The following is an 11,147-nucleotide window of genomic DNA, read 5'->3' as shown; positions in this document are numbered from 1 at the left end:
ATATATATATATATATATATATGGATATCTATATCTATCTATCTATCTATCTATCTATCTATCTATCTGTCTGTCTGTCTGTCTGTCTGTCTGTGTGCCTGTCTGTCTGTCTGTCTGTTTGTCTGTCTATCTATCTATCTGTCTGTCTATTTATCTATTTATCTAATCTTTCTCTCTCTCCCCCTTCTCTCTCTCACATACACACACACTCTCTCTCTCTCTCTCTCTCTCTTTCTCTCTCTCTCTTTCTCTCTCTCTCACACACACACTCCCCCCACTCTCTCTCACACACACACTCATACACTCACGTTTATTTATATATTTACATATATAAACTCCCAGATACTTACCCATAGTGTAATGTTGATATATTCCTTTTTGTTTTCATTCTTTTTAGGTTATTAGTCAAGAGGTTGGAGAAGGGGCAAATATTCATGCTTTGCTTTCTGAAAGTTCTTCATGGAAAGGACGAGCACAGCAAAATCTCACTCTACAGCAAAAGGTAACTATCGTTTTGTAAAAAGTAATGGAAAATAAAAATTTCTTGTGATATGAAATAAATACAAAAAAGCATTAATGAAAATCTGTTGGACAATGAACATAGATGAATTGAAGTTAATGTAATTGAGGAGTTAACAATAAAAACAAAAACTGAAACACATTATGACTAACTGTCATGTACAGTTGTCATTTCTAGGTCAGAATATGAACTATTGCTTTGTGACGTGTGACATTTTCTTGAGTGGCTTAAGCACCCCATATACTCTTCATAACTTTTTTATTTTTCAGAATTTTCCGAAAATTTTTATGAATTTGTGTTCTACATAGGGGAATTCATGCAGTTAGGCAAAAAATTTTTTCGTGTGTGATTTAAGGGCGATTTTACTGTTCTTTTTAGCACATCTCACGACCACCTGATACGTTCCTCATTTCTTTGTCACTCTGACATGTATTGATGTTTCTCAATATTTTTCTCCCCATAAACACATTTAATGCAGCAATGATGCACCCAAGGGTGGTCCACTGCTGGGATTTAAGCAAAAAGTTCAGACTGACTGTATTTTAAACACTGATTTTTTAAAAAAATTGAAAAAAGTAGAACTTTGGGGATTTATGATGGCAGGAGGGGTTAAAAAAATTAAGAAAAACAATTTATGAATTCCCATGTGTTGAACACAAATTCACGAAAATTTTCTGAGAATTCCCCAAAATAGAAAAAGTTATGAGGGATTTTATGGGGTGCTTCAACCAGAATTTCACTGAAAGAAGTTAGATTTTGCTGCTTCTTTACAGTAGAATTTATGACAAAAAAAAAAAAAAAAGAAGGTATGGCTAAATGGTTAAGAAGTTTGCTTTGTTGCCATATAGTTTCAGGTTCAGTCTGTGTATGTGTGTGTGCCTGACTTTGTGTTTGTCTCCTCCCATTGCTTTGACAACTGGCATTGGTTTGTTTACATCCTCATAACTTAGCTGTTTGGCAAAGACACTGATAGATTAAGTACCAAACTTAAAGAAAAAGTAAATTCTGTGGTTGATTTGTTCAGATAAAAACCTTCTTGGCCCCAGCATGGCTGCAAGTCTGGTGACTGACAATAGTAAAGGATATGAGTTAAAGAAGTAAAAAGAAGGTAAATTCATATTAAACTTGCTTTGTGAAATCCACATATTCAATGTAGAGTTCAATTGAATTGCAGCCAGACATATTTCTAACAAATTATACAAATTAGTCTAAAGTAAATGCACAATGCTCATAATCTTATCAGGCCCTTTTGGACTGGTATGATTGATGTTGTTGATATTAAAGCTATGCATTTCTTGACCACCACCATTATCATCATCATTATTATAATCATCATTTAACGTCTGGTGTCCATGCTGGCATGTGTTGGATGGTTTGACTAGGGCTGGTAAGCTGAGGGTCTGCACCAGACTCTAGTTTGATTTGGTATGGTCTCTATGGCTTGATGCCCTTCCTAATACCAACCGCTCCGAGAATGTAATGGGTGCTTTTACATGCCACCGGCACGAACACTAGTTGCTGGACATCAGTATCTGCCATGACTAAAATTTCACTTGGCTTAATGGGTCTTCTTAAGCACGGCATATTGCCAAAGGTCTCAGTCACTAGTCATTGCCTCCATGAGGTCTAACACTTTTTATGTGCCACCAGCATGGGTGCATGGGTGCTGTTTATGTGACACTGGCATTGGTTACATTGGCTCAGTAAGATAAATGGGGACAGGGATGAGCCAATATTCTGTGGCCTCTATGTTGGTCATGATTGGGTACGAGCTCCATGGCTCCACACCCGGGACGCCATGGAGCGACACGGCTTTGGGCTCACCGTCACATCGGTGCGTGCAGTCCAGCTCCTCCTCACGTGGGGTCGGTTGGTCCTGTTAGTCATGAGCAAAGTGTGGCCTGCAGGAGTTTCTGAATAGTGCAACTAATGAAGTTACCTTGAGTATTTTTAGTAGTTTGGCCTGCCTGATGTTGATTTATGTCTCATGTAGCCCGCTTCTCAAAAAAAGTTGTTAATGTCTGCTCTATTTTATCATTTAATTTGCTACAAATAGTAACCAAAGCTTCCTCAAACCAAATCCTACTCCCTAAAAGAAAGAAGGACACCTTGGATAATGTAGTCCTAGAATACATTGTCTGAGTGAAAGACAAGATGGTCACATTTGGAATGCATTTGATCATAGGTCTTTTGATCATGACTGACTTGGGGTTGAACAATAACAAGATAGGAAGTGGGAAGAATATGACAAGAGGAGAGTTCTAGAGAGGAATGATGTAGTAAAGTGCTTAGTACAAAATCTGTCAAGATGAGACAGAGCAGAGATGACAGAAATCCTCATTGAATTATTACTCATGATCACAGAAATGACAAATATTCATGATCAGAGCTTAAAAAGATAAAAGCGGTTTTTTTCACTCAAGTGGCAATTAATTGGTGTCTTTTATGAAATAATATGTTATTTATCAGATAACTCTAAGTTTTTATTTCCTATTGTTAAGTTGCTTCATATTTGAAAGCTTAACAATACAAAATAAACATATATATTACAAAATGTTTATTTAGAATAGCTTAAGAAAATACCCAAGAGAAATATCTAGCATAATAAACAGAAATGTGCCAGGTCTCATATTTGTAATATTCATCATTATCCTCATCATCATCATAATTTAACATCTAATTTCCTGTTTGCATGGGTCCGCCGGAGTTTATTTGAGACAAATTCTCTACAACCAAGTGCCCTCATCTGTTTCCAAACAAGGCAGTTATTCCCCATGGCCAGACATGTTCTTGCATAGCATTGGAAATGAATGACACTACATGTATGACTGACACTCAATTGCAACTATCATGTAATGTCAAGGTGCGGGGCAGACACACACACGCACACACGTATGCATGCACGCATGCACACACACACACACACACACACACACACACACACACACACACAGAGGCTTTTTTCAGTTTCACTCTACCAAATCCACTCACAAAGTTTTAATCAGTTCAGAGTTACAGTAGCAAATGTCTTCCCACACAATCACACCTGCATAATATTGTGGGTTGAAAAACTTTACCAGCTGAAATGAAGAAGAAATTATCATAGTAGTCCAAAACTACTTCAAAGAGAGTTTAAAATCTGAAAACAATAGGTAATGGAAATAACTTCAACAAGATCAGTTATTCAAGGTTTTTAGACAATATAGTCATTGCAAACTGGAGTGGATCTGGTCATTAAAACCAACTGAGAGAAACATTTGATTTGTTTGTCTTATTAAACTTCATCAACAAAGCAGATTGTACTCAGCGGGTAAAACTAAGTCTGAGTAGTATACATATATAGAATCTCTCTCTCTCTCTCTCTCTCTCTCTCTCTCTCTCTCTCTCTCTCTCACTCTCTCTCTCTCGCTCTCTCTCTCTCTCTCTCACACACACACACACACACACACACACACGCAGTAGCAGCAGCCACATAATACTGTAGATGGAGGAAAAGGAAAATGGGAGGAAGAATGTTTGACATGTCAGGATGAGAGAACAGGAGAACAGGACTTTATAGGTACAGCGTAAGTGAGTGGTCTCGGGATATTTTTGTGTAGGGCAGAGCAAGACTTTAACAAGTTTTTGATTGAAATAACTAAACTGATTATTTTTTTCTTTCATGTTTATCGCATTTTCTGTTGTTAAAGGTTTCTGAGTTGAAGCAGCAACTGAAACAATATCAAAATAAAACCACAAACAAAAATAATCCTGACAGTAAAAGCAATGTCAGTGAAGCCAGTATTTCTGAACAAAGCAGCAGTAACCAGGCATTGAGGCAATTAATTAAAAGCAGAAAGGAGAATCAGGAAGTAAGTATTTCTATAAATATATGATGCTTCCAAACCTTAGTATTAATGTTTCTGAAATGACCATATAATTGATTGTGATAAAATCACCACCACCACCACCACCACCACTACTACCACCATCATAACCACCACCACCACCATCACCACCACCACCACCATCATCATCATCATCATCATCATCATTGCTTAACGGTCACCTTCCATGCAAGCATAGGTGAGGCAGTTTCGCAAGAGCCAGCCAGGCAGAAGCCTTCACCAGACTTCTGTGATTGTTTTGGCAGGATTTTTACAGCTGGATGCCTTTCCTAACACCAACCACTCAGTAGAGTGGACTTAGCGCTTTTTACGTGGCACAAGCACTGGTGAGGTTTGTTTTGGCAAGGGTTTTACAGCTGGATACCCTTTTGAGCACCAACCACTTTACAGTGTGGACTGGGATGCTTTTAAGTGGCACCTGCACTGACAAGATCACCCAAATACTTGCAAGACAAGAAAATAAAACTTTAAAGAGGGGAGGGGACATTGGTGGAAGTGATCTTGTGTCAGATGATGAAAGGTTATAGTGAGACAGGGAGGCAGAAACAGGTGTCTTGCTGTAGAGGAAGTACAAGGTTACCTGGTGAGAGAGAGAGAGAGAGAGATCAGGACTGAAGACAGAAACAGGTGTGCTACTGCAAAGGAAATACATGGTTATCCAACCTGAGGGAAGTGCAGGAGAAGGAGAGAGAGAGAGTGGGAGACAACAAGTTATAGATGGTGGCAAGTGTCAGGGCATATGCTTGAAGTTCGAATGTCATAATATAAGTGGCAGGATATTGCGAAGGAAGTGTGATTAAAGAGTGCAGAGGGAGGGAGTGAGTGGCAAAAATCTGGGTATATATATATAGAATCGGGGGGGGGGGGCTACCAGATAGCAATGATACAGAAGAGCAGGGCTGTGAGAACTAGGCATAGTGGCAGAAGAATGGGAGTATTCCTAAATCTGTAAGCCGGGCTGTGGTGACTGATAAAAAGGACCCAAACAAGGGGGATAAAATTAGCAATTTTAAAAGATTTTGGTCAAGGTGTTAGCAAAGAGGTTGGAGCAGATCGTGGGCGACCTTGTCAGAGAGACGCAAACTTGCGCCATTCCTGGCAGATCAATACATGACAATCTCCACCTCATATGCTACACCTTAGAACAGGTTGGGAAAATTACTGGCAAAGGTGGGGCACTGGTGCATTTAGACCAGTCTAAAGCTTTCGATAGGGTCAACCATCAGTACCTGGTGGCGATTCTCGGGGTGGCTAGGCTGGGCCTGACTTTCTGAGGTTGGATCGCTGCTATGTACAGCAACATCAAGTCTGTTGTCTGTATGAATGGTTTCCTTTTGAAACCATTCAAGATAAGGCGCTCTGTTGGCCAGGGATGTCCCCTGTTCTTGCTTTTGTATGTGTTAGCTCTTGAGCTATTGATGTGAAGGTTGGAGGCTGTAGGGTGAGGGGCAACCTGCATGATCTGAGTGGAGGGAAGACAGTGACTGCATATGCGGATGACGTCACCATCATCATGTTGGATGAAGGGCAGCTACCTTGTGTGGAAAACGCTATCAGAAGATACGAAGTGGTGGCAGGAGCAAGTAGTATTGGCAGGAGCAGTCAGTCAGCTTGCAACTCGGCACCCTGGAGAGGCAAGTTGATGTTGTCCAATAACATCATAGGACGTTGGATGGAAGGTCCTGTTAAGATGCTAGGGGTCTGGTTCAGTCCAGACCTCCAGATAGAGAAGAATTGGGGTGAGGTCACAAGCAAGGTGACAGCCCTAACCCAGATCTGGTATGGAAGGGAGTTATCACTGCTAGAAAGGGCGGAGGTGGCAAGGGTGTTTATTGCTTCTGTTATCACCTACCATCTGACAGTTGTGCTTTGTCCTGATTTGTGGCTAGGTGAGTTGGAGAGACTCCTCTTTCGCTTTTTGTGGAAAGGGAGGCCACTTGTAAGGTGCTCCATCTGCTGCCAAAAATTGTTAAAGAGTGGACTAGGGATGTGGCTGAAGATGCGCAAATTTGTGCTGAAGCTTAGGCATCTCTGGCGTCACCTGGATGGTGAGCAGGTGTGGTCACCACTCATGAAGTTCCTCTTTCACAGTTAATCTCCTTTTGGGATTTAGATCCATGGATCAGGTGAAGACCTAGGCTAGCGAGTGGCAATTGGAGTGTCAATGGGCACTCGTGCTTCTCTCTCGGGTGAGCCATACTGGCAACTGGAGTTCTACCACGGATTTTTATAACAGGTAGTGAAACATATGTCTGATGATGTCCTGGAGGAGTCTCTAGGCTTCAATGGAAAGGAGTTGGTCAACCTGTTCGGGAGGACTTTCGAGCTGGGGTATCTGGATAATTACCAGAAATCCCTGGCCTGGTTGTGTTACCAATTGACTTTACTTTTTTAAGAGAGATTGTCGAGGCATGGTAGTACCATCTCGCTGATATGCCTGAGGTGCAGGTGGGACAGTGAAACTGTTCTGCATGCCTTCGTGGAGTGTGTGGAGTTAAAGGGATTAATAATCTACGTTGAACAACTGTTGTCAATGATATGATGAGTACAGCTGTTGGCTGAATTACTTATCAAGATTGTTCTGCTCCCTTCCCTTTTCAGGAGGGGAGAGACAGTTTTTTCTGTACCTTAACCAAACTGAAAGATACATTGTGGAAGACTCATGAAAAAGGGATTGTGACAGGTACCTTCGTTTCCGGCCAAGGTATAGTTAATTATTTTAACTATCACCTAAAAAGTAAGATCAGGCTGGAAAGGAGATACCTGTTGCATAGCATATTTCTAAAAAGATGGATGAATGTAGTGAGAAAGTTAGGAATGGATGGAGCCAGCTAAGCTCAGCCACCCAAAAGAGAAAAAAAAGAAATGTTGGTCTCAACAGCAGTGGGTCTATGAGCTCTGGTAAATCACATTTTTATTTATATTTGTATCACTACTTGTAATTAACAAACTTTTAATCGATCATAATGAACTATAATTTTTTTAAAAAAAGGAAAACACACTCATAATATTTTGTCTGTTTTTGTATTGTCCCTTCTGTGTTGGGCCCTTAGTGGCCAAATAAAGAAATAAGAAACTAGAGTGTCATATGTGCAGCCATATATTATAAAGAGTCATAGAAGTTAAAAAGAAGAGATATTGTTGGATTACATGTTGGTGATTTGAACAGTTGGTGAATGAATATACAATAAGTCTGCAGCTACATTAAAACATCATAACAGTGGTGACAAGGATTTGAACTACACACAAAAGTAGTGTCAAGGATTCTAACTTCACACACTTCACAAAAGTGGAGGGGAAGTTTCAAATTCCATGCAGTGAAAATTAATATAAAACAACCCACTTCATGATAGTGAGACATTCAAAGCATGGAAGAACTGTTAATCTCTGTGGTACAACAACAACAACAGTTGCAACAACAACAGTTGCAACAGCAACAAGAACAGCGGAAACAGCAACAACAACAACAGCAAACTCAGCAGTTGTTAGAATTATTGCTGCAGTCGAAGAACACGTCAGGTTTGTTTTCAGCGGATGGAGTAGCTAATGCAATTGAGGAATTTGTTTATAATCCTGAAGAAGGGATTATGTTTTCAGCATACTTTAGAAGGTATGAGGAAATATTTAAGGGAGAATGTAAAAGTTGGACAGATGAAAAGAAGGTAAGGCTTCTCTAATGAAAATTAGCACTTGCAGAACACGAAAAATATTGTAATTTCATCTTGCCAAGGAAACCACCAGAAATTTATTTCGAGGAAACAATTAGCCTATTAGCAAAGATATTCAGCGAAAGGAGTTCATTATTTAACATTCGCTGGGAATGCCTGAATTTGAAAAATATGAAACAGATGACTCTGTTACGTATGCAGGTATTGTAAACAAAGAATGTGAAAAATTCAAGCCAAGTGAGTTGACTCCAGACATGTTCAAATGTTTAATCTTCATAAAAGGATTAACTACAAGTAAAAATGGGGAAATATGAGCTTGAATATTAACAAAATTAGAGCAAGATACTAAATTAACTTTACAAACAGTGGTGGAAGAATGCCAAAGGATAATTAATCTATGACAAGACACAGAAAAAATTGAAAGGGACGGTGTAAATATACAGGCATATTGACCTATAACAAACAAGGCAAAAATAAAACAACCAAGACCCAAACCGTACTATGGTTGTGGGGAAATACATTTTAAAAGAGACTGCCCTTTTAAGAATAAAAAATGTTTTAGTTACAGTAAAACAGGACATAAGAAATTCACATTGTTGGTTAAAGAAAGGAAGGAATGAAAGTGCAAGTAAGAAGGTGTTCTCAATGAAAACAGAAATCAAGGAACAAAAAAGAAAATTTGTATTTGTAAAAATAAATAACATAAATACAAAATTGCAATTGGATACAGGAAGCGGTATCTTGCTAATAAACACTGATACATGGAAAAAGATTGGAACGCCTACTTTCAAGAAAACGTTAAAAATTGCTTGTGGTATTTCAGGAAAGCAAGTACGGTTTTTAGGCAAAATGGCAATGGAAGTGACATTTCGTGGGAAAATGCTGAAAGCTAAAGTTCATTTATCAGAAAATACTATAAACCTGTTTGGTACAGGCTAGATGGAGATATTTGATTTGTGGGATCTACCCATAAAACCCTTCTCTAATAATGTAAATGGTTCATATATGTCAGTTCAAATAAGGCATCTGAGAATTTAAAATCTGAAATGGAAATAAAAGATGTACTCTGTAATGTAGTGCATGAACTACCGGTCACATTAGATGAATTAAAAATTAAAGAGAACAATGTGTTTATAGATAAAATGAAAATAATAGTAAAGTCTGAAACAAAGAAAAAAAACTTATGTTGCTAAGCATAACATGGGTTTGAAATGCTGTTCAATATGTGATGACGTATTGATGTACACTCAAAGGTTTATAGTACCTGTTTCTTTACAAAATCGGATGTTAAAAGAGTTTCACGTCAGACATCCAGGAATCTTTAGCTACTTGTAATCCTTAATGTCTAATGTTGTATTTTCTATGGAACTCATTTCTGTATGTTTCCTTTACTATCAACTTTTCAATTATTGCATTTATCCTTAAGAGGTTTCTATTGAGCTATTCAACTTGATTCTCAAGTCTCCAGTTCCACCTTGGGTCTTTCCCCTTTGGTTTTCCTTGATTTTATTCCCAAGAATTTTTACAGCAACAGAGGCTATGCAGTATGTGAAGTGAAAAAGATCATTTATATTTTTTATATTGAATTTTGTTAATAGCTTGTTCATCTTAACTATTTATGTAATATTTCTTTTTCAATTCCTTTCAAATCTGGTAGTCTTTTTCTTTCACTAATTCGTGTCTCATTTAGCCATTGACGTAAGCTTCTTTCCTCCTTTGTAACATCCTTTCCTTCCATGAAGAAAATTATTTTCTTCCTGGCTATTATTTCTCTTCTGATAATCATTGAACTTTGCTATTTCTTGTTTGATTTCCTCCCTTTCTTCTTCTACATAGCTATGTTCGTTATCTTTCACTATTTTGGAGATCTCTTCCAGTTGTAACTGGAATAGCCAGTCTTTTCATGATTAAAATTTTCTAGTTGTGAAGTTTTTGTTCTGTGACAGGGAACACTTCTTTCTCTATTGATATTTTATACATATTTTTCTGTAACTTATTTTCACAGGTTTGTTCTGCACTAACATTGCACCACAGTCCTATTTTTGTTATGAGACTATTTTCTTGTAATATTTGATGCAGTAGGTGAATAACAAGCAGGCCCATCCTGCTGCATAGTGGGATACTTCCTGTATGACAGACCTTTACTTGGGTATCTGGTCTCATTAACACAGTTGTAAAGATACTTTTTATTTGGTGTACACTCATATAGGGGACTACGGTATTAAGGCATCACAGCCTTATTTTTATTCTTACTTAGACACCATCTCATGGAGGCTGCCAACCGAGGCTAAAGAAACCATCCTCCCTTTGTAGTAGACCCAGTCCTAGCCAACTGACTTTGTTTTTGGTCTCAGAGTACATATTATCATTACCTCTGCCTTCGCGAAGGCTGAGGTATTGTTTTCAGTTGTGCTTGTTTGTTTGTTTGTTTGTCCGCAGACAAGATATCTGAAGAACTGCTGGATGGATTTGGATGTAACTTTCAGGGATGTTTGGCCTCATAACTGGCATGAACTGGTTATATTTTGGGATCAACCCAGTACTGGACAAGGATTCTGGATTATTTTTTAATATTTTCTTTACCTTACATGTATATGGAAAGTTTCACATAGTTCTCTTGTACATGCACACACATACACACATGTACTCACACATTTTCAGCGTTGAACATTACCATCCCATTTCCATTCTACACACACACACACACACACACACACACACATGCAAACATACCTCTCTTTTACACACACATATACTCACACTTCAAATGCTGTTTATCAGCTTTTTCACTCCTTCCTTCGTTATTCATCTATCACTACTTCCTTTTTCCTTCATACAATGCTCTCTTTGCCATTTATCTCCTCTACCTTTACCTCTCACTCCGGCTCTATTTTATATATATATATATATATATAAAAGATAATAAGAGTGAAAAAACTACAGAAGGCTTGTGTTACATGGTTAAAGTATATATTTAAATTATGTCAGAAAAATGTTATAAAATTTTGTTGGTATATAAACATTGTATTTGGAGAAATAACCGGTTTCGTGTTGTTTTTTCAAATTTCTCTA

The 11,147-nt window shown here is 38.2% G+C and overlaps 1 protein-coding gene across 1 annotated transcript in view; it reads left to right on the top strand.

The window, feature by feature from the left end:
* Positions 1–11,147, top strand: part of LOC106879413 (coiled-coil domain-containing protein 13) — an 84,781-nt gene that overhangs the window by 28,810 nt on the left and 44,824 nt on the right. Inside the window, exons 8-9 of the mRNA XM_014928969.2 lie at positions 398–502; positions 4,210–4,371. Of these exons, the coding sequence (XP_014784455.1) occupies positions 398–502; positions 4,210–4,371 (267 nt within the window). The remainder of the gene's footprint in view (positions 1–397; positions 503–4,209; positions 4,372–11,147) is intronic.

This window comes from Octopus bimaculoides, chromosome 4 (genome assembly GCF_001194135.2).
Source record: "Octopus bimaculoides isolate UCB-OBI-ISO-001 chromosome 4, ASM119413v2, whole genome shotgun sequence".
Taxonomy (NCBI): domain Eukaryota; kingdom Metazoa; phylum Mollusca; class Cephalopoda; order Octopoda; family Octopodidae; genus Octopus; species Octopus bimaculoides.
The sequence above is the reverse complement of the archived record's forward strand: the minus strand, read 5'-3'. Positions and strand labels throughout refer to the sequence as shown.